General features: G+C 36.7%; 1 protein-coding gene across 1 annotated transcript in view; it reads right to left on the reverse strand.

The window, feature by feature from the left end:
- Nucleotides 1–22,683, reverse strand: part of LOC132556807 (exportin-2-like) — a 34,243-nt gene extending 11,560 nt beyond the window's left edge. Inside the window, exons 1-18 of the mRNA XM_060221256.1 lie at nucleotides 22,581–22,683; nucleotides 20,736–20,827; nucleotides 19,412–19,557; nucleotides 19,027–19,125; nucleotides 17,908–18,053; nucleotides 16,928–17,018; nucleotides 16,634–16,741; nucleotides 16,228–16,320; nucleotides 11,226–11,393; nucleotides 10,152–10,281; nucleotides 9,928–9,993; nucleotides 7,887–7,996; nucleotides 6,319–6,411; nucleotides 5,971–6,055; nucleotides 4,766–4,827; nucleotides 3,089–3,228; nucleotides 2,288–2,391; nucleotides 1,357–1,454 (exon numbers count right to left, since the gene is read on the reverse strand). Of these exons, the coding sequence (XP_060077239.1) occupies nucleotides 1,357–1,454; nucleotides 2,288–2,391; nucleotides 3,089–3,228; nucleotides 4,766–4,827; nucleotides 5,971–6,055; nucleotides 6,319–6,411; nucleotides 7,887–7,996; nucleotides 9,928–9,993; nucleotides 10,152–10,281; nucleotides 11,226–11,393; nucleotides 16,228–16,320; nucleotides 16,634–16,741; nucleotides 16,928–17,018; nucleotides 17,908–18,053; nucleotides 19,027–19,125; nucleotides 19,412–19,557; nucleotides 20,736–20,820 (1,824 nt within the window). The 5' untranslated portion in view covers nucleotides 20,821–20,827; nucleotides 22,581–22,683. The remainder of the gene's footprint in view (nucleotides 1–1,356; nucleotides 1,455–2,287; nucleotides 2,392–3,088; nucleotides 3,229–4,765; nucleotides 4,828–5,970; nucleotides 6,056–6,318; nucleotides 6,412–7,886; nucleotides 7,997–9,927; nucleotides 9,994–10,151; nucleotides 10,282–11,225; nucleotides 11,394–16,227; nucleotides 16,321–16,633; nucleotides 16,742–16,927; nucleotides 17,019–17,907; nucleotides 18,054–19,026; nucleotides 19,126–19,411; nucleotides 19,558–20,735; nucleotides 20,828–22,580) is intronic.
- Nucleotides 22,684–25,017: the final 2,334 nt, after the last annotated feature.

Here is a 25,017-nt window from a genome sequence, read left to right on the forward strand (position 1 = left end):
CCTTCAAAGTTTGAATTGACAATCTGAAATGTAAGTTCTCAGCTAATTTTACATAATTTCCAAGTGTACAATAATAAAGCTTTGTGATCATTAGTAATCATCAAACTATTAAGTTTGTATTTACAAGAAAGATTTTACACTGAATTGACTAATTACCTTTCAGTGAAGTAGAAATTTGTTTACAAATGTTGTCTGATTGAAGAATCTAAACACGATAAGATATACTCATTAAGTAAACCAATCATCACTGACCTCACACAAAACAAATATCAGTGTGAAAAATCAATCATTTTCTACATCTTACCTTACTGACTTGTATGAGTTTTTCTGTGAGAACGTTACCTTGCTGACTTGTATGAGTTTTTCTGTGAGAACTTTACCTTACTGACTTGTATGAGTTTTCTGTGAGAACGTTACCTTGCTGACTTGTATGAGTTTTTCTGTGAGAACTTTACCTTACTGACTTGTATGAGTTTTCTGTGAGAACTTTATCTTGCTGACTTGTATGAGTTTTTCTGTGAGAACTTTACCTTACTGACTTGTATGAGTTTTCTGTGAGAACGTTACCTTGCTGACTTGTATGAGTTTTTCTGTGAGAACTTTACCTTGCTGACTTGTATGAGTTTTCTGTGAGAACTTTACCTTACCGACTTCTATGAGTTTTCTGTGATAACGTTACCTTGCTGACTTGTATGAGTTTTTCTGTGAGAACTTTACCTTGCTGACTTGTATGAGTTTTCTGTGAGAACTTTACCTTACTGACTTGTATGAGTTTTCTGTGAGAACTTTATCTTGCTGACTTGTATGAGTTTTTCTGTGAGAGTTTTACCTTCCTGACTTGTATGAGTTTTTCTGTGAGAACTTTACCTTGCTGACTTGTATGAGTTTTTCTGTGAGAACTTTACCTTGCTGACTTGTATGAGTTTTCTGTGAGAACTTTACCTTACCGACTTCTATGAGTTTTCTGTGAGAACTTTACCTTACCGACTTGTATGAGTTTTCTGTGATAACTTTACCTTGCTGACTTGTATGAGTTTTTCTGTGAGAACTTTACCTTACCGACTTCTATGAGTTTTCTGTGAGAATGTTACCTTGCTGACTTGTATGAGTTTTTCTGTGAGAACTTTACCTTACTGACTTGTATGAGTTTTTCTGTGAGAACTTTACCTTGCTGACTTGTATGAGTTTTTCTGTGAGAACGTTACCTTGCTGACTTGTATGAGTTTTTCTGTGAGAACTTTACCTTACTGACTTGTATGAGTTTTCTGTGATAACGTTACCTTGCTGACTTGTATGAGTTTTTCTGTGATAACGTTACCTTACTGACTTGTATGAGTTTTTCTGTGAGAACGTTACCTTGCTGACTTGTATGAGTTTTTCTGTGAGCACTTTCATCAGCTGAGACATAAATGGTAGAACATTCTCCTGCATCATTGACATCGTCCTCATGATAGCTGTAAACCAGACATCAAGTTTTTCCAAATGTATCAACCTTCTGAGCCTTATCCTTACAATCTTAGTGTTTGATTTCGGGAAAGTGTTGTAATACTTAAATTAGACTATACACAAACTGACAGCAATTTATGAGAAAAAATGATAAAGATTATCAAACTCAAACGAACACTGGTCAACACTTGCTGTTGTCTCACCAGTCACTGTTTTGATCAGCGATTGGTCGAATTCATCACGTGACCTTTCAGAACCACATTGTAATCTGCCACTTTGTTAAGATTTCTAAATTTTTCTGCATGGGGCATGCACAATGACATTGTTTTCACACTCTGAATGAAAATGATATAAATTAGTGTTGGGTTGCTCCCATTTTATTTTTTGACATTTTTTATAAAATGGTTATGCAAACTGTTAAATATTTTAATTAACAGAAAGTTTTTAATAGATACTTAAATGTTACAATGCTGTTTATCAGTTATAAAATGAAAATCTTTACATTTAATCTCAAGTCAGACTTTTAAATAGATAATATATCTTCAGCTGTCAAGGTCGCAGTGACTAACATTTTATCAACAGGTATCAAAGTCAAAATGACCATTATTTTACCTACAGTGTAGTGTTTTCTTAAGATTATAACTTCATATAAAGTTTGATAACTGTTGAATTTCTTACATTATCATAAAAGTAAAAGAATTCTCAATAAATATATATTGTACTGACAGACAAACCAATATTAATGTTGCATCTGAGAAGCATTTCAAAGAATTGTAAATGAAGTTATTTTTGTCATTTCTTTATAAATAGGGATTTTGTTGATTACTAGATCTAACCTTACCTTTCATTACATATTCATTTTCTGTAGATCCTGGATGGTTCAACGCTTCCAATAAGTTATTTACCATATCACCAGCAAATCCCTGGATATCAGGATACGTCACCCTGTAAAGGATTTATTAACACTACATCACCAGCAAATCCCTGGATATCAGTATATGTCACCCTGTAAAGGATTTATTAACACTACATCACCAGCAAATCCCTGGATATCAGTATATGTCACCCTGTAAAGGATTTATTAACACTACATCACCAGCAAACCCCTGGATATCAGAATACGTCACCCTGTAAAGGATTTATTAACACTACATCACCAGCAAACCCCTGGATATCAGAATACGTCACCCTGTAAAGGATTTATTAACACTACATCACCAGCAAACCCCTGGATATCAGAATACATCACCCTGTAAAGGATTTATTAACACTACATCACCAGCAAACACCTGGATATCAGAATATGTCACTCTGTTAAGGATTTATTAACACTACATCACCAGCAAACCCCTGGATATCAGAATACGTCACTCTGTAAAGGATTTATTAACACTACATCACCAGCAAACCCCTGGATATCAGAATATGTCACTCTGTAAAGGATTTATTAATATGTCACTCTCAAAAAAGTATTCACAAAATATTCTTACGATATATTTCAAGGACATCATTTAACATTCATACATTGAATAGTGTTTACTAGACAGCAACAGATAAACAAAGACATATTCATCCCTCCCAGCTTGATCTGGTGGATATATTACAGTTGGTAAAACGATTCCAGTGTATACAGAACACTCACGCAGGCTTTCCAGTGTCCTGTATCCGGACCATGAAGATCCTCTCTATGGTATGAGCGGCGTATGTGTGTACCACCAAGCTGGTAGCCTTAAGGTATCGCACCAGGTGGGGCAGACTGGCTATTAAGGATTCCCGAGGTAACTGTAACAGAAACAAACATGTCAACATACCATAGTGTCATCAAAATGATAAGACTTTTTGTATGTCTGTCATTACAAAATTGTCAATATTTATCACACTGTAGTCCAAATGATAAGACTTTTTGTATGTCTGTCATTACAAAATTGTCAATATTTATCACACTGTAGTCCAAATGATAAGACTTTTTGTATGTCTGTCATTACAAAATTGTCAATATTTATCACACTGTAGTCTAAATGGCTTTTTGTATGTCTGTCATTACAAAATTTTCAATATTTATCACACTGTAGTCCAAATGGCTTTTTGTATGTCTGTCATTACAAAATTTTCAATATTTATCACACTGTAGTCCAAATGACTTTTTGTATGTCTGTCATTACAAAATTTTCAATATTTATCACACTGTAGTCCAAATGATAAGACTTTTTGTATGTCTGTCATTACAAAATTTTCAATATTTATCACACTGTAGTCCAAATGATAAGACTTTTTGTATGTCTGTCATTACAAAATTGTCAATATTTATCACACTGTAGTCCAAATGATAAGACTTTTTGTATGTCTGTCATTACAAAATTTTCAATATTTATCACACTGTAGTCCAAATGATAATACTTTTTGTATGTCTGTCATTACAAAATTGTCAATATTTATCACACTGTAGTCCAAATTACTTTTTGTATGGATACTGAATTGTGTTAATACTCATTTACAGATTTAACTATTGTAAAAATCTTTCGGTAAATTTTAAGTTTACAAAGTCAATCCCCCCCCCTCCCCTTCCCAAAAAAAAAATTAATGGCATTCTTCTTTTGCATAATTTTGAGAGATAGCCTACAATGTTTATCCAGCAATAACGCATGTCTGATAATAAGCCCACCCGTACATATTGCTGTTCAGTAAATCTATACAATAATGCGATATCCTTGTCTTTCAATAATTCCATCTCATGACTCATGATTCAGTAATGTGCTAGTCTGCTAGGGTTATGTCCTGAACTAAGCCCACCCCATGACTTTGATTCAGTAATGCGCTAGTCTGCTATGGTTATTGTCCTGTAATAAGCCCACCCCATGACTTTGATTCAGTAATGCGCTAGTCTGCTATGGTTATTGTCCTGAAATAAGCCCACCCCATGACTTTGATTCAGTAATGCGCTAGTCTGCTAGGGTTATGTCCTGAACTAAGCCCACCCCATGACTTTGATTCAGTAATGCGCTAGTCTGCTATGGTTATTGTCCTGTAATAAGCCCACCCCATGATTTTGATTCAGTAATGCGCTAGTCTGCTAGGGTTATTGTCCTGAAATAAGCCCACCCCATGACTTTGATTCAGTAATGCACTAGTCTGCTATGGTTATTGTCCTGTAATAAGCCCACCCCATGATTTTGATTCAGTAATGCGCTAGTCTGCTATGGTTATTGTCTTGTAATAAGCCCACCACATGACTTTGGTTCTATTATATGTTAGCCCCTGGCTGATTTCTGGGTACAAATTATAGTAACAAACCATTGCTATTCTGATTCAATGTACTGACCTGATTTCTAAACACCATTAAGTACTTTATAGCATCTGCTTTGAGAATGGGACTGACATTTACTGAAAAGTAGAACAAACACATATAATGTCAGTGGGACTGACATTTACTGAAAAGTAGAACAAACACATATAATGTCAGTGGGACTCACATTTACTGAAAAGTAGAACAAACACATATAATGTCAGTGGGACTCACATTTACTGAAAAGTAGAACAAACACATATAATGTCAGTGGGACTCACATTTACTGAAAAGTAGAACAAACACATATAATGTCAGTGGGACTCACATTTACTGAAAAGTAGAACAAACACATATAATGTCAGTGGGACTCACATTTACTGAAAAGTAGAACAAACACATATAATGTCAGTGGGACTCACATTTACTGAAAAGTAGAACAAACACATATAATGTCAGTGGGACTCACATTTACTGAAAAGTAGAACAAACACATATAATGTCAGTGGGACTCACATTTACTGAAAAGTAGAACAAACACATATAATGTCAGTGGGACTCACATTTACTGAAAAGTAGAACAAACACATATAATGTCAGTGGGACTCACATTTACTGAAAAGTAGAACAAACACATATAATGTCAGTGGGACTCACATTTACTGAAAAGTAGAACAAACACATATAATGTCAGTGGGACTCACATTTACTGAAAAGTAGAACAAACACATATAATGTCAGTGGGACTCACATTTACTGAAAAGTAGAACAAACACATATAATGTCAGTGGGACTGATATTTACTGTTAAGTAGAACAAACACATATAATGTCAGTGGGACTGATATTTACTGTAAGTAGAACAAACACATATAATGTCAGTGGGACTGATATTTACTGTAAGTAGAACAAACACATATAATGTCAGTGGGACTGATATTTACTGTAAGTAGAACAAACACATATAATGTCAGTGGGACTGATATTTACTGTAAGTAGAACAAACACATATAATGTCAGTGGGACTGATATTTACTGTAAGTAGAACAAATATCATTTTACATCAACTTCTTTATGCATTATTTGTCCAAACCTAAACCAGGAATTTTCTCCTGAACAAGATGATACTGAAAAATATCATGAAGAAGAAGACTAAATAAAACTATAATATCATCTCCCTTCATCAATTATACATTATATCATAAACAACTGTTCTGTGTTACTGATCTTGGTGATACTTACTATCACTGGATTGTAGATCTGGTGCTATGTGGGACTGGAAAAAGTCGGTGATGTTCACTAAACTGCTTGTCTGGGTTATACCATGCTACAAACAGAAAGTACTTAACACTAAACAAAGTTGCTGACTGAGATCAGAATATATTGTTTTGTTTATTTACTAAATATCCTGTTATTTTTCACTATCAATTACATTAATGTAACTAATTTTGCTAGTATTTTTCACTTCTTTATTTATGATAATCTTCAGCTCTATCTGTGTTTGATATTGGTATAATCATGACGGCTACAAACGACTCTAAATTTTAAAAGTAAGCGATTGTGAATGACTAGGTAGGAAAGATACTGTACCTTCTGTGTCTGGGCTTTGGCTGCCAGAGAGGTAACCAGATATAATGCTACGTCTTTAGATTTCCAGTTGCCTGTGGGGTTTTTAGAATACTCCTTCATAAAGAAAAATATATATACATATGTGTATATAGATTCCATATACATATATTATGGGATATCTCTGTTATCTTTACTTCTTTTTCCATCCATAAGACATCAAACATGAATGCCCCGTTGCCATGGAAACAAGGCATCAAATTCAACAAAAGTCCCCTTACAGTACCATTTTGCTGAACAATTAAGGAGATGGCCAATTGTCTGAGGTGTGATCATAATCTCAAAGAAGTGAAACCATGAGTGTACTGACAAGGCTTTGCTGAAGATAGTATTAGTGACCTTGACCTCACAACTCTACAACTCACTCTCTTCTGTGATAAACCTTTATATCAATGTGAAGATTGAAATCTCTCTAGAATGACCTTGACCTTACAACCAGAAAATTCAAAACTTGTCCCAAATATTACAATCATTCATAAACGCCTAATTGAAATCCCGCAAGAAATGAAACAGCTACAGTGCCAACAATGTTTTGCTAAAAATAGTAGCAGTGACCTTGGGGTCTCCGATTAGTCTGAGATACAAATGGTCCTTGTAAGTGTGTAAAGTTTGATGAAATCCTTAAAGAAGTGAAACCTATATAGCACTAAAAAGGATTTCATTAAAACAGCAGTGGTGACCTTGATCCAACATTAAAATTCTGTCTTGCAAAGAAAAGTAATGGTCCTTCATAAGTTTGGGAATTCAGATCAAAATCACTCAAGGAATGAAACCACTAGAATGCTGACAAGGATCAGTGTTACATACACACCTATATACATACAACATACAAAACATCTCTATTTCAGCTCAGACTTTCATTAAAAGAGGATAATTAGTGTCTTTGTTAACTTCCTTACATATGTCTGGATTACCCAAAGTATAACACTGAGATGAGCTTGTATATACTGAGAGATGTTCCTTTCCTCAATACCAAATACAGTGGAATTTCTCCAAACCATCCATGCATGGGACATGAATAATTGGCTGGATTAGGGAGTGTTGGGTTTGTAAAAGTGAACCAAGTTGACCTGTCAGAACTCGGATATAATTGAACTGATGCCGTTCTGTACATTACATTACTAATTCTATTCGCTTTCAGCATTTACACTGTACATGTCCAAATGAATACAGAAAAAAAAAGCTTTACAGAGCAAAAATATTTCACTTAAGTTATACTTTTATACCATATGCAGCTTTTGTTGAACTTATAAATCTGCACATTGACTGCCGATCTCAGAAGTATACACGGCCTGACATAGCCCCATTCAGATGGTCGGCTTGTCCGAAAGCGTTACCAACCAATATATTTGATGAATATTTGTTTTTGTTGATCAGTATAAAAAACATACCTTCAAAAATAACACTTGTTAAATATTTCTATTCTGTGTTAAAATGATACTATTCAATTATCTACATTTTAGATGCAAAATCGCAGCTTTCCAACTCTGCATTACTCCATATATCAGGATTACCCTGAGTATAACACTCACCGTGAGAAGGGCTTGTATGTACTGAGAGAAGTTCTGAATTACTATTCCCTCGAAGGATTTACTGAGTGCCTGAACTAAATCACAAGCCGACCGTCGCCTCGTGTCCACATCTAATAACATAAAACAAGTGTTAGGTACTTAATAAGATTGATTACACAACAGTGTACCATCAGTACATTAAGTTCTACACAACAGTGTACCTTCAGTACATTAAGTTCTACACAACAGTGTACCTTCAGTACATTAAGTTCTACACAACAGTGTACCTTCAGTACATTAAGTTCTACACAACAGTGTAAGTACAGTTCTACACAACAGTGTACCTTCAGTACATTAAGTTCTACACAACAGTGTACCTTCAGTACATTAAGTTCTACACAACAGTGTACCATCAGTACATTAAGTTCTACACAACAGTGTACCATCAGTACATTAAGTTCTACACAACAGTGTACCTTCAGTACATTAAGTTCTACACAACAGTGTACCTTCAGTACATTAAGTTCTACACAACAGTGTACCTTCAGTACATTAAGTTCTACACAACAGTGTACCTTCAGTACATTAAGTTCTACACAACAGTGTACCTTCAGTACATTAAGTTCTACACAACAGTGTACCTTCAGTACATTAAGTTCTACACAACAGTGTACCTTCAGTACATTAAGTTCTACACAACAGTGTACCTTTAAGTTTACACAACAGTGTACCTTCAGTACTAACAACAGTGTACCTTCAGTACATTAAGTTCTACACAACAGTGTACCTTCAGTACATTAAGTTCTACACAACAGTGTACCTTCAGTACATTAAGTTCTACACAACAGTGTACCTTCAGTACATTAAGTTCTACACAACAGTGTACCTTCAGTACATTAAGTTCTACACAACAGTGTACCTTCAGTACATTAAGTTCTACACAACAGTGTACCATCAGTACATGAAGTTCTACACAACAGTGTACCATCAGTACATGAAGTTCTACACAACAGTGTACCATCAGTACATGAAGTTCTACACAACAGTGTACCATCAGTACATGACTTGTATGTAGATAAGTAGTGCATTATTCTTTAGAAGTATTTGGACACAGTACTACAAGCGTCAACTATCATTTACTGAATGTAGCCTTTACACAAATAAGTCACACAAAAGACATGTTTATTTGTTTAAGTAACACAATGCTTGTCAGGCAATTTTCTAATCTCTTACATATCATATACTCCACCTGTTATCCAGTGATTTCATTCATGTATTTTATTTTATATATCATATATTTTTTGTATATCTTACTTGTGTAATATACCCTAGAGCGTTTTCCATTGGCTGTGCCACTCAGAAATTGATCACGATGTCATATGGACAATGACATTCTGTCATTAATCTATAATAACACAACAAAATGGTTGCCTCCATTTGATTTTGTCACTAATATTTTGACGTACAAAACCTTTAAAAAATGCTACTTTCTGAGCTATGTGATAAAATGTTTCTTAGAGGAGTTTTCAATTCATGTCAGATTTTATGAAATTTGACTCGGAAATTTTATATCTGCTCGCCAAGGTTCTCAAAAATAAAAATTTCAAAAATCCTTATATGATATATATACATCACCGTCATTTCTCAAACTTTGGCAGACATATCAAAACAACCAGTAGAAGACTGGAGTGTGACATTTCAATGACTATGCAGTCACCAACATCAGACAAATGACCAGTGTTGAGTGTACTTGCATCGACAAACGTAGTGTACGAGAACGGAAAGAATTGTTGAATTTTTACTGCTGTATTGTGATTCTGTGTAAACTAAGGTAGTGTGATGAGATGTTAAACAGATAACAGAAAAAAAAGAATAACTCATGATGATAACAATGTATTGTAATAAATTCAGTTACACTTTGTTGAGCCCCCTCATCACTGTTTAGTACTGGCCTGCTGTGGCATATTCAGATGGTCTCTTTAACCAGGTCATTCCTGTACCTTACTTATCTATTTACGGACATCTGCTGTTGGTTGTATCCATCATTGGTTTTTCTACTCACCAGAACCTTCGATGTCTCTCCTTATATATTCATCAGGGTTATCTTCAAACAATTCCTCGTCAGCATCTAAGAAATTCCAACAAACAAATTATTAAAATCACATTAGTTTGTTCAATAAAGAACACTCAATATTGCTAATACTCTCTTTTAAAGGGATACCAACATTCACTGCAATATTCTTTCATATTTTGATTTTGTTTTGTTCAAATAATGTGTAAACTTACCCCTAAATTGCATGTTAGGAACAATCACTTTCTCACAGATGCTTGACAAGGTCGATGGATCCTCAAACAGACTTTTGTATGACGGTCGCTCGGCAACAGAGGCTAAAAACTGGATGGCATTGCTGACTAACTGTTAATAAAAACAACATTAATTAAAAAACATATTTCCATGTTTTATGTCCTTTCACATGTTTAGTTTTGCCAAGTTTTGTTTATTCTGATCAAATACAATTTTTTTTATGAAAGAATTCTAAACAAGAATCTGTGCTAAGCACAAGTTCTCAATGTTGATGACATTTCTATACCTATTTATAAACACTTAAATCTTACTTTTTACCGGTTTTATAGACCCTTTGGCTTAGCTATAGACCAATATTATATTGAAAACTGTAGTTCTGGTACTTTCAAGAAAACCAAAAAGATTCTACTAAAGATACAAACATAAATTCTGGGGATATCCTGCCCAAGTTACAAAATTTTTGGCTATTCTGTAACTTTTAAGAAATCATTCTAATAACTTTTAAAACTATTGTCAGCATCAAAATATCTCTCCTGTGGCCAGTTTGGACAGATGAAATTGGTGGGAATACCCCAAGCCAAACTGTCTCAATATAGCACTTCTGGAAATCCAGAAATGAAAGGTCACTGGATAAAAGACTTTATGAGGAGAATTGCGTAAATTCACAAGTGTGTATTTGTTTACTGAAATTTCTGCTGGGGTTACAATTTTACTACTTCATTAGCCTTGTTTTCTGTTGATATTATAATTTACACAAATATTTCATTCACTTTGTCTTATAATGTAGACCTGTTTTGATGCAATCAGGGACGCTTGAATGTTTGTTAATTGATCTAGCTAGATCTATCACAAATTTCCACAAATTAAACATCATATGTTTGTTCAAATGGTAAACCGAGGTGTTCAATTTCCATAAGAAAATAAGTAGATAATTTTGGGCATTTTTCTTCAAAAGCATCCTTGAAATCCTAACTTGTGTGGAATTTCCCATTAAGTAGTTACTGTACACCACCTCTGTGACAATACAATAAAACAGTTCTATGTTTTGTCTTTACCAGATCATATTTGACTTGTTGCCCTGTAGTGACTAGGAGATTCCAGATGGCTGTGACAAACTGTGGCAGCTGTTGTGAGAATTCTTCATCATACTTCTGGGCATAGAGGGCAACATTATCACATATCTGTGATTTAACCTGTTCTAGAAGACCTGCCTCTTCCTCATCCTGCCAAAAAAAAAGTTGCAACAACTCAATATACAGCCTCAACAATAGACATTGCTCATGTCTACCTGTACAATAGAACTATCAGGCCAACGTTCCTGTCTACCTGTACATTAAAATGTCTAGCAAATGTTTCTGTCTACCTGTACAATGTAACTGTCTGGTCAATGTTCTACAGTTCGTGTCTGCCTGTACAATGCAAGTGTCTGGCCAATGCTTGTATCTACCTGTACAATGTAACTGTCTGACCAATGTTACTGTCTACCTGTACAGTTCATGTCTACCTGTACAATGTAACTGTCTGGTCAATGTTCTACAGTTCATGTCTGCCTGTACAATGTAAGTGTCTGGCCAATGTTTGTATCTACCTGTACAATGTAACTGTTTGACCAATGTTTGTATCTACTTGCACAATGTAACTGTCTAACCAATGTTCGTATCTACCTGTACCATAGTACTGTCTGACCAATGTTCGTATCTACCTGTACAGTTTGTATCTACCTGTACAATATAACTGCCTGACCAATGTTCGTATCTACCTGTACAATAGAACTGTCTGGTCAATGTTCGTATCTACCTGTACAGTTTGTGTCTACCTGTACAATGTAACTGTCTGGCCAATATTGGTATCTACCTGTACAATAGAACTATCTGGCCAATATTCGTATCTACCTGTACAATAGAACTATCTGGCCAATATTCGTATCTACCTGTACAATAGAACTGTCTAGCCAATGTTCGTAGCTACCTGTAAAATAGAACTGTCTGACCAATGTTCCTGTCTACCTGTACAATAGAACTATCTGGCCAATATTCGTATCTACCTGTACAATAGAACTGTCTGACCAATGTTGCTAACTACCTGTACAATAGAACTATCTGGCCAACATTCCTGTCTACCTGTACAATAGAACTGTCTGACCAATGTTCCTGTCTACCTGTACAACAGAACTATCTGACCAATGTTCCTGTCTACCTGTACAACAGAACTATCTGACCAATGTTCCTGTCTACCTGTACAACAGAACTATCTGACCAATGTTCCTGTCTACCTGTACAATGTAACTGTCTGGCCAATGTTCCTGTCTACCTGTACAGTTCGTGTCTACCTGTACAATAGAACTATCTGGCCAATGTTCCTGTCTACCTGTACAATAGAACTGTCTGGCCAATGTTCGTGTCTACCTGTACAGTTCCTGTCTACCTGTACAATAGAACTGTCTGGCCAATGTTCGTGTCTACCTGTACAGTTCGTGTCTACCTGTACAATAGAACTATCTGACCAATGTTCCTGTCTACCTGTACAATAGAACTGTTTGGCCAACGTTCCTGTCTACCTGTACAATGTAACTGTCTGACCAATGTTCCTGTCTACCTGTACAAGGTAACTGTCTGACCAATGTTCCTGTCTACCTGTACAATAGAACTGTCTGGCCAAAGTTCCTGTCTACTTGTACAACAGAACTGTCTGACCAATGTTACTGTCTACATGTACAGTTCATGTCTACCTGTACAATGTAACTGTCTGGTCAATGTTCTACAGTTCGTGTCTACCTGTACAATAGAACTGTCTGACCAATGTTTGTATCTACCTGTACAACAGAACTGTCTGACCAATGTTCCTGTCTACCTGTACAATAGAACTGTTTGGCCAACGTTCCTGTCTACCTGTACAATGTAACTGTCTGACCAATGTTCCTGTCTACCTGTACAATGTAACTGTCTGATCAATGTTCCTGTCTACCTGTACAATGTAACTGTCTGACCAATGTTCCTGTCTACCTGTACAATGTAACTGTCTGACCAATGTTCCTGTCTACCTGTACAATAGAACTGTCTGACCAATGTTCCTGTCTACCTGTACAATGTAACTATCTGGCCAATGTTCCTGTCTACCTGTACAATAGAACTGTCTGGCCAATGTTCGTGTCTACCTGTACAGTTCCTGTCTACCTGTACAATAGAACTGTCTGGCCAATGTTCGTGTCTACCTGTACAGTTCGTGTCTACCTGTACAACAGAAGTGTCTGGCCAATGTTCCTGTCTACCTGTACAATAGAACTGTTTGGCCAACGTTCCTGTCTACCTGTACAATGTAACTGTCTGACCAATGTTCCTGTCTACCTGTACAAGGTAACTGTCTGACCAATGTTCCTGTCTACCTGTACAATAGAACTGTCTGGCCAAAGTTCCTGTCTACTTGTACAACAGAACTGTCTGACCAATGTTACTGTCTACATGTACAGTTCATGTCTACCTGTACAATGTAACTGTCTGGTCAATGTTCTACAGTTCGTGTCTACCTGTACAATAGAACTGTCTGACCAATGTTTGTATCTACCTGTATAACAGAACTGTCTGACCAATGTTCCTGTCTACCTGTACAATAGAACTGTTTGGCCAACGTTCCTGTCTACCTGTACAATGTAACTGTCTGACCAATGTTCCTGTCTACCTGTACAATGTAACTGTCTGATCAATGTTCCTGTCTACCTGTACAATGTAACTGTCTGACCAATGTTCCTGTCTACCTGTACAATGTAACTGTCTGACCAATGTTCCTGTCTACCTGTACAATGTAACTGTCTGACCAATGTTCCTGTCTACCTGTACAAGGTAACTGTCTGACCAATGTTCCTGTCTACCTGTACAATAGAACTGTCTGGCCAAAGTTCCTGTCTACTTGTACAACAGAACTGTCTGACCAATGTTACTGTCTACATGTACAGTTCCTGTCTACCTGTACAATGTAACTGTCTGGCCAATGTTCCTGTCTACCTGTACAACAGAACTGTCTAGCCAATGTTCGTATCTACCTGTACAATGTAACTGTCTGACCAATGTTCCTATCTACCTGTACAACAGAACTGTCTAGCCAATGTTCGTATCTACCTGTACAATAGAACTGTCTGACCAATGTTCCTGTCTACCTGTACAATAGAACTGTTTGGCCAACATTCCTGTCTACCTGTACAATAGAACGGTCTGACCGATGTTCCTGTCTACATGTACAAGGTAACTGTCTGACCAATGTTTCTGTCTACCTGTACAACAGAACTGTCTAGCCAATGTTCGTATCTACCTGTACAATAGAACTGTCTGACCAATGTTCCTGTCTACCTGTACAATAGAATTGTCTGACCAATGTTCCTGTCTACCTGTACAGTTCGTGTCTACCTGTACAATGTAACTGTCTGGCCAATGTTCCTGTCTACCTGTACAATAGAACTGTCTGACCAATGTTCGTATCTACCTGTACAATAGAACTATCTGGCCAATGTTCCTGTCTACCTGTACAATGTAACTGTCTGACCAATGTTCCTGTCTACCTGTACAATAGAACTGTCTGACCAATGTTCCTGTCTACTTGTACAACAGAACTGTCTGACCAATGTTACTGTCTACATGTACAGTTCATGTCTACCTGTACAATGTAACTGTCTGGTCAATGTTCTACAGTTCGTGTCTACCTGTACAATAGAACTGTCTGACCAATGTTCGTATCTACCTGTACAACAGAACTGTCTGACCAATGTTCCTGTCTACCTGTACAATAGAACTGTTTGGCCAACGTTCCTGTCTACCTGTACAATGTAACTGTCTGACCAATGTTCCTGTCTACCTGTACAATGTAACTGTCTGACCAATGTTCCTGTCTACCTGTACAATAGAACTGTTTGGCCAACGTTCCTGTCTACCTGTACAATGTAACTGTCTGACCAATGTTCCTGTCTACCTGTACAATGTAACTGTCTGACCAATGTTCCTGTCTACCTGTACAATGTAACTGTCTGACCAATGTTCCTGTCTACCTGTACAATGTAACTGTCTGACCAATGTTCCTGTCTACCTGTACAATGTAACTGTCTGACCAATGTTCCTGTCTACCTGTACAATAGAACTGTCTGACCAATGTTCCTATCTACCTGTACAATGTAACTGTCTGACCAATGTTCCTGTCTACCTGTACAATGTAACTGTCTGGCCAATGTTCCTGTCTACCTGTACAACAGAACTGTCTAGCCAATGTTCGTATCTACCTGTACAATGTAACTGTCTGACCAATGTTCCTGTCTACCTGTACAACAGAACTGTCTAGCCAATGTTCGTATCTACCTGTACAATGTAACTGTCTGACCAATGTTCCTATCTACCTGTACAACAGAACTGTCTAGCCAATGTTCGTATCTACCTGTACAATAGAACTGTCTGACCAATGTTCCTGTCTACCTGTACAATAGAACTGTCTGGCCAATGTTCCTGTCTACCTGTACAATAGAACTATCTGGCCAATGTTCGTATCTACCTGTACAATGTAACTGTCTGACCAATGTTCCTGTCTACCTGTACAACAGAACTGTCTAGCCAATGTTCGTATCTACCTGTACAATAGAACGGTCTGACCGATGTTCCTGTCTACATGTACAAGGTAACTGTCTGACCAATGTTTCTGTCTACCTGTACAACAGAACTGTCTAGCCAATGTTCGTATCTACCTGTACAATAGAACTGTCTGACCAATGTTCCTGTCTACCTGTACAATAGAACTATCTGGCCAATGTTCCTATCTACCTGCACAATAGTACTGTCTGACCAATGTTCCTGTCTACCTGTACAATAGAATTGTCTGACCAATGTTCCTGTCTACCTGTACAGTTCGTGTCTACCTGTACAATAGAACTATCTGACCAATGTTCCTGTCTATCTGTACAATAGAACTATCTGACCAATGTTCCTGTCTACCTGTACAATAGAACTGTCTGACCAATGTTCCTGTCTACCTGTACATTAGTACTGCCTGGCCAACGTTCAAGTCAATGCAGATATTTAGAATTACCTCTGTTTGTAGAAGTTTGTTGTCTGCACTCAACAAGGTCAAGAAGTGGGTCATCCAAATAGCCATATTGTCCTCGAAGTGTTCTGGTAAGTCCTGTAATTACAAATTAAAAGGTAAAACAGCTTTATTCCTGCCTCTAGACCTGAAATATATCTTAAGGCTAACACCATTCAACAGTAGCTATTCCTGCCTCTAGACCCCAATTATCTTTTAAAGCCTACACTATACAACAGTGATTTCTTCAAAGACTACAGAATATTACACACAATAACACTACAGAGCTGTCCCTTACCTGGAAGTTGAGACTGTAGAATATTTTACAAATTAACACTATGGAGCTGTCCCTTACCTGGAAGTTGAGACTGTAGAATATTTTACAAATTAACACTATGGAGCTGTCCCTTACCTGGAAGTTGAGACTGTAGAATATTTTACAAATTAACACTATGGAGCTGAAGATGACTTTGAGAGCATTAGGGTCGTTGGCGTGAGTCTTCGCCAATTCCATTGTGGCCTGCAATGAGAAAATTGAACAAAATACCAAAACTACATACACCAACTTCAGAGCATATCCAACAAAATGTCTAATCACTTAACAATAATAACTTTCTGACCTCTCCAAAAAATTTCTGCTATTAAGCAGAACTGGGAATGATATTAATTATCTTGTGCTCTATGTCCACACTTCAATCATACTTACATTGAAAAGTTCGGTGAAAGGCTGAGCAAAATTTTCCAACACAAACTTGATTTCTGTCCAGAGTTGTTGTGATTTGAACTCATGACGATACCTACAGGTCAAAAAACAAGAGTACAACATAGGATAAAACACATGTGTCAATACTACTGACTGGAGAGAGACAAACACTTCTCAAGAAATAACAATAACAACATTTTGTTTTTCAAAATCCAAGATGGCCACCTATCAGCTATTTTGTTTTCCTTATCAACCCTTAAATAAAAATGGCACAAGGGACCAAGGGGAACTTACATATGAAATTTCAGAAATTTCCATTTGGTACATTTAGAAAAATACTGATAAAAAAAATTGTTAACAGAGAGACAGGCAGAGAAAATAACATGTGTCTATGTTACGAACTCCTGATCATACCTATAGGTTAAAAACTAGAGTGCAATTTAAGACATAACACATACATGTTGATGTTACTAACTTGAGGGTCAGCTGCTAACCCTGGTTAGCCCTTATGATGTGTGTAGTCGTAACACAGCTAAACATAGCATAACAAAGTGGTCAAAGCCATTGTAACAATATCAAATTAGATCGTGGAACCATGCTAAAGAAAAAAACATAACCAATGTTAACAGTTCCTCTGATTGTTATAGCACTGTAAATTAGGGAAAACAAATTCAGCATCACTTCATTTTTCTCATATCTGCTTGTGATATAGTTAGTAAGAAGTAGTAGTGATACACAAAAAACTGTAACAAGTACAAAAAGGATACTTTCATGAATGAATCTATTTTGAAGGAATCTTGTTCAATCATTGACCAGAGTTGTTTTGAAGTGAGGTCTTCGTAATGTAGCTAATGGCTACCACACTGAACAGTATGCAAATCGAAATTTCATGTTTAAAGACAAAGATTTTTTTATAGAATACCTAGGTATTTCATAGCAACAGCTAATGATCTGAGGTTAAAAAGGAACATCTAAGACTCTACCTTTTAAAGAGAGAATGTGCAGTTCGCAGAATTCCATTGATGACATGGAAGTCGCCCGTTTGAAACTTGGTCACCATTTCAGTAATTAGGTCCGGCCATTTAGCTGGGAAGTCCTCTCGACCAATAATGCTAATCGCATCACTTAACTGTTAAACAGAAACATAAATATCAACCACTTGTTCTGTGACTATCACCCACCTGACCTGTGACTATCACCCACCTGACCTGTGACTATCACCCACCTGACCTGTGACTATCACTCACCTGACCTGTGACTAACACCCACCTGACCTGTGACTATCATCCACCTGACCTGTGACTAACACCCACCTGACCTGTGACTATCACCCACCTGTTATGTGACTAACACCCACCTGACCTGTGACTATCACCCACCTGACCTGTGACTATCATCCCCCTGACCTGTGACTATCACCCACCTGACCTGTGACTATCACCCACCTGACCTGTGACTATCACCCACCTGTTATGTGACTATCACCCACCTGACCTGTGACTAACACATACCTGACCTGTGACTAACACCCACCTGACCTGTGACTAACACCCACCTGACCTGTGACAATCACCCACATGACCTGTGACCAACATCCACCTGTTATGTGACTATCACCCATCTGTTATGTGACTATCACCCACCTGACCTGTGACTAACACCCACCTGACCTGTGACTATCACCCACCTGTTATGTGACTATCACCCCCTAACCTGTGACTAACACCCACCTGACATGTGACGAACATCCACCTGACCTGTGACTATCATCCCCCTGACCTCTGACTAACACCCACCTGACCTGTGACTATCACCCACCTGACCTGTGACTAACACCCACCTGACATGTGACTATCACCCACCTGTTATGTGACTATCACCCCCTGACCTGTGACTATCACCCTCCTGACCTGTGAATATCATCCCCCTGACCTCTGACTAACACCCACCTGACCTGTGACTAACACCCACCTGACCTGTGACTATGACTCACCTGACATGTGACTATCATCCCTCTGACCTGTGACTATCACCCACCTGACCTGTGACTATCACCCACCTGTTCTCCAGACACATGCTCAAACTACTTCCATGTTTAATACCTGTTTCTGTATTTGTTCTGGACTTTTCAGCATCAGACCAACAATCTGTTGCTTAATAGTTGTTCTATCTTGAGCATGTATTTTATCTGTGCCATCATCCTGCAAAAGAAAAACCTATCATTATTAACTGTGTCATACCATTCACTACTTACAGTTTGCACAATTTCTGTTTTATAAACTCATATCTTCAACTTTTAACAAAAGAAGGGTTTCTAGCAGAATCCGAGAAATATGATATTTGAGAAACATACCCCAGGGAATTGAAGCTTCCATGTAACTGAATAACTTTTCACAAACTCAGAAACAAGAAAACAACAGATGTACAATCTATCCGTACATAAAAATATATAAATTCCATTTAACAGAACTACCTGTCCCTACTCACCACACGCCAGTTTCTGCGAGTATAATTTTTGAAGGTCACAGCTGAGCTGACCCTAATATGAGACTCAACATTGTCTTTGTCCAACAAGTGTAGCAGTAACAGTGGGTAGTGCTGCTGAATCTCCACAGATTCCAGGAATTTCTCCGCTGTAAAATAGAGGTGGAATTGCTGTATCTATATCTACTACAGGAATTTCTCCGCTGTAAAATAGAGGTGAAATTGCTGTATCTATATCTACTACAGGAATTTCACCGCTGTAAAATAGAAGTGGAATTGCTGTATCTATATATACTACAAGAATTTCTCCGTTGAAAAATAGAGGTGGAAAATAGAGGTGGAATTGCTGTATCTATATCTACTACAGGAATTTCACCGCTGTAAAATAGAAGTGGAATTGCTGTATCTATATATACTACAAGAATTTCTCCGTTGAAAAATAGAGGTGGAATTGCTGTATCTATAGCTACTACAGGAATTTCTCTGCAGTAAAATAGAGGTGGAATTGCTGTATCTATATCTACTACAGGAATTTCACCGCTGTAAAATAGAAGTGGAATTGCTGTATCTATATATACTACAAGAATTTCTCCATTGAAAAATAGAGGTGGAATTGCTGTATCTATAGCTACTACAGGAATTTCTCTGCAGTAAAATAGAGGTGGAATTGCTGTATCTATATCTACTACAGGAATTTCTCCGCTGTAAAATAGAGGTGGAATTGCTGTATCTATATCTACTACAGGAATTTCTCCGCTGTAAAATAGATGCCTGTACTATCTACTACAGGAATATCTCCAATTTGAAAAATAGACTGTATACATATACACACTACCGGAATTTCTCCATTGTAAAATTTAGTCTATGGCCACAACCTATCCATGTTCTAATTTTATCACAATGTAGTATGCCCTGGAGCCTTTTTCACTGGTTGTGTCAGAAGTTATTTTGGATGTTGTAATATAGACAACAACATTACCTCATAAACTGAAAATAGCTCAACATATATTTGGCTCTATTAGCTTTTGTCTCACATTTTCACTCTAAAACCTGTCAAAATTTAATTTTTCTGAGTTACTTGATGAAAAGTGTTTTTATTGTTTTTTTCATTTCAAATCAATAAACTCCTGTTAATCTGGACTGTAAAACAGAGGCAAGGATTTTTATATCTAAAGGCTACAGGAAATTGTAATCATTGATCAATCATATTGTCTTCTATACATTTATTTGATGTCTAAGTACACTTCTGAAGTTCTCTGTCATTTCCTTACAGGTTGTACTAGTGGGTGTAAAACCATTTAAATAGATTAAATATACACTTCTCTACCTTGTCTCCGCACTGTTTGATCTGGTGACAGGGTCTGCTGTAAATAGCCAGCCAGAGACTGCAGCGTCGACTCATTCAGCTCCATGTTATCTCTGAAGAAGTAAAAATAATATTAATAGCTTATCAAAACATTTTTTTAACCAGCTGATGTCAGATGTAATCTTCTGATATTTTGTGAATATAGTTAATTCTGAAACTTTTGGGATAGACTCCCTTCAGACCCAATTACGGAGAGATGAGACTTATGGGTCATTTTCAGCAATTTTTAAAGACAAAAATAAGAAATCAAATGAAAATCAAACAAACTGAAAAAGACAAAAAATGTGGGATGGCAATTTTAGTATTGAATGGCCAGGTCCCCCTTTGGTCCCCTCCTGTACTATTCCTGTACATCAAGTCTACTTGAGCGCTGATTTTACATTCCCTTTAATCCATAGGTTATGCCACCTGTTTGACACAGTTTATATAACTCAAAAACTGTCATTTGGGGTCCATGTCAAATTATCTGATATCATGTAATTACCCCCATTATCAGTTTAATAACACCACTTATACATTGTTTGTTATGATACACATGTAATATGACTCAGAGAGCTAGAGATTCCATTGTTTTCATGGTGATAACATAACTTCAACACATATAAGCATTGTAATATTGCCATAAATGTTCCAACAAGAGACCCATAGGCTTAATGATCATCTGACCATAAAAGCCTTATGACATACCAGCAGTATTTCAAGTAGGGACAGTTACAAATGATCAAAACTGTTAGGAATAGATTAGTAAGTAAAGAGAAAATAAAGCCCTGAACATTCCTGCAAAATTTCAGCTCAAAGGCATAAAAAATAACAACACTTTAGGTTAGACAACCTAGCAGTTAAAGAAAATTGCAAATACATATTTGTTAGTTGAGTTAAAAACAACACTTTTGGACATTTCTTTTAAATGGTACATGGCAAGGAAGTCTCTCTCATTGCCACACATAAACAGAATTCACAGTAATAATGTAATGGTAGGTAGGGAGAGGGTCAGATGGTGGGGCTGTTTGGATACTTCTTGTTTGAACAGCTCTACACTTTCACTGAGAATTGATTGACTTTGTAAACCAGATGCAGATAAATTCTCACTTTTTTCAAGAATAGAAAACTTTGTTTCTCAGCCCTGTGTTGCATATTACCACAGTGACATGCATGTGATATATATATATGCTTATACCTGAAATGCTAAACGTGCTTCAACATCTCAGTGACTGATACATACATTTCAACCCTAATTTGGACACTGGCATCCAAGACATGAACATACAATTCAGATCTAAATCACAGATCTTTTTCCTTGTCATGCATGAAGGTCAATTTTGTTCTAATTTTCAAAATTGTAATGACAACATACTGTAGAAATGTTTATATATATATATATATTGGATATCACCTCTAACACCGCTCTAGTTCGTCTTCCCCACATCCTTTTTTTTAAATGTAGGCCTCCTTACCACTATTTTCATTGATGATCAAGCCTTTATTGTCATCAACGACAACAGAAACTGTCGGTATGATTTACAAACAGCCAGACAACGCATATTTGAATGTTTATGTTTACAATATTTGTAGCTTCTATCTTAAATTTCTCAGGCAGTGGAAGTGTCGTTGCGTGTAGTATTTTTCAATGGGGTTTAATTATAAAACTGCGCGCGACTACATCTTATTTAAGGATTTTTTTTTTTTACTCGTTGGTTTGAAAGCTCAGGATGCGTTAAGGTGCAAACGGTTCTACTGCCAATATTTATCTAACATAAGAGATAGGCTACGTTACAGAAAAACACTGCTCTATCATAAATGTATTACCAAATTTACAAAGTATATCCACCAGTTCAAGTAATGTTCTTGTTTCCTTGTTTTTTCCTTAAAAAAGAATAGAAAATCTCTTTCAAACTGCCCCTCTCACATGTTCAAATGGCGCCGAATTTGTGCATTATGAAAAAGTCCGAAAAGTTCCGAAATAGACCAAGGGACGTAACTAATGGTTGCAGTCTACTAATACTAACGCTTGTGACAACGAACACGTTTAACCCGTTCATGCTACAACATTTTAACAAATATTAATTCGTTTTTGAGAATAGTTTTTACAACATAAATACAATAAAATCAACTGAAAAAGATACAAAGATGGTTGATTATGAATTACATCTGTAATGCCATTTTAATTAAATGTAACATTTGGCAATTATCTCTCTAAAGAGTGTAACCTTGCCGTTGGTTGGTGTGTTGTGTGGGTGTTGGGGGGGGGGGGGGGTCTGTACGACATTGAGAGCTATGCTGGTGGGAGATTCGTCTCATGTTAGGGCCATCCAAGTCAGGTCAAAGGGTGGAGACCAGACAAAGAGCACTCTATGGTCTTCCAAGTCCAGGGGCTAGAAGTAGGTGAACAAGCCGGTCATCAGTAGCAGAGCTTACCACTGTGCTACCATTATGTTACGCATGATTAAGTAAAAATTTAGAAGCTTTATTACATGTATAGATTTCTCCAAATATTGAAATATTTTGTGTTTGTATTTGTGTGGAATAGAAAACATGTGCCAAGAAAAGCAAATACGACATTTGTGTGGTCAATATATTAAGGATGAGTTTCAGATACACATTAATGAATAATTATGCTAAAATCGCAAAATATCAAATATCTCCATATTATCAAATTCTGCAACCCTACTCTAACACTAGAAAAACCCCCAAATAATATACACTACACAAGTCTGATCTTTCTTCTTTTATTGAGGAAACAGGCTATTTATTCGCTAGTGTTTTTCTTTAGAGCAGAGACGTATATATCACATATGTACGTCTCTGTTTAGAGGTACGTTAAATGTTATAAGACAGATAACCTGTATTACAGTTTAAGATGACACCTTCAGTGCGTGTTTCAAATTCTTCATGAAATATGTATAATCGTTACAAAAGCTCATCTTGGAATCACGCAATGATTTCTGGACAGTCACATATAATTGAATGAAAAAATAAATAAATTCCGTGTAACATTTAACTACGTTGCGATGATCAAGCCTTTAATAAAAAGTGAAAAGGTCATACGTGAATTTCTCGATGTTCCAATCACCAGATCATTTAAAAACTTATCATATCTAGTCCATTTTGATTCCTTAAATAATCGGAGTAATTCTTGATCAAGCCTAAATTGGAAATATCGTGAAAATCCAGTTTGCATATTTAAATAACTCATTTAAATATGTTGTCAAGTTTGGACATAGTGACGTTTAAATGCCCTCTTTTCAAAGCAAACACTCCCCCACCATCCTCCCTTTAGTGTTTTTCTTATATTGGTGTCATGGCGTCGTCTATGTGGCGGTTGAGCATTTGCATAAATGGCGCTGTTTCACTTAAAATTCAACGCAATGAATAAAACCAGCCTGTCAAGAGGTATCTATGTTTAAAATTACCAGATACGAAGCAATATTTTCGCTAAAACGCTTCAATATGGTGTGATTTTGAAGCTATTGGGTTCACATACGTTCAATATACGTTACCTATCCTGTGATACGTAATGATACCATGTAAATAAAATTAATAGAAAGTTGTTAAATGGATGTGAAGAGCGAAATTTAATACCACAATTTATGAAATGCAATGCCCGACATTACTTCACTATCGGATTTCATTGATAATTTTAAATTAGTGTATTTTGAAATGAATAGATTTGAAACACCGCGATTAAAATTTGTCCTGTTGTATATAAAGAAAACAAAAGAGAAGCCAAATGTGAAGTGTCCTAGGCTCGGTTATAACTGGAACAAGGACGTTAAGCTAAAAAAAAAAAAAAAAGCCAAATGTGATTTTCCTGGCTAGACTGGGTTGTCGCATGAACAAAGCTCCCCCAAAAAGTGCTCTTCTTATCTACGCCCTTAAACGCTTTACTGAATGCGTCCGTTCTATCTTACGGTATAATGAGGTTTTATACAAAGTTAGTGTCCTTGTTGAACGCATGTTACCGGTTCTTCTTTTCCTGGCATTTATGAATGAATTTCCGTTATTGTCTGTACAAAACGTTTAACCATAAGAGATGTGTGATTCCAACAGCTTCCGTCTTTAATTTATTTTATTGAACTTTTAATAAATTGCTAAAAATCGCATCCTGCCGTTATTATGTATCATCAAGGCCCCTTAGTATGAATATATTGTTTATGGTGAGAGAGAGAGAGAGAGAGAGAGAGAGAGAGAGAGAGAGAGAGAGAGAGAGAGAGAGAGAGAGAGAGAGAGAGAGAGAGAGAGAGAG

Source organism: Ylistrum balloti, unplaced genomic scaffold (genome assembly GCF_031769215.1).
Source record: "Ylistrum balloti isolate Yb309-2 unplaced genomic scaffold, AGI_CSIRO_Ybal_v1 Utg369652, whole genome shotgun sequence".
NCBI classification, from domain to species: Eukaryota; Metazoa; Mollusca; class Bivalvia; order Pectinida; family Pectinidae; genus Ylistrum; species Ylistrum balloti.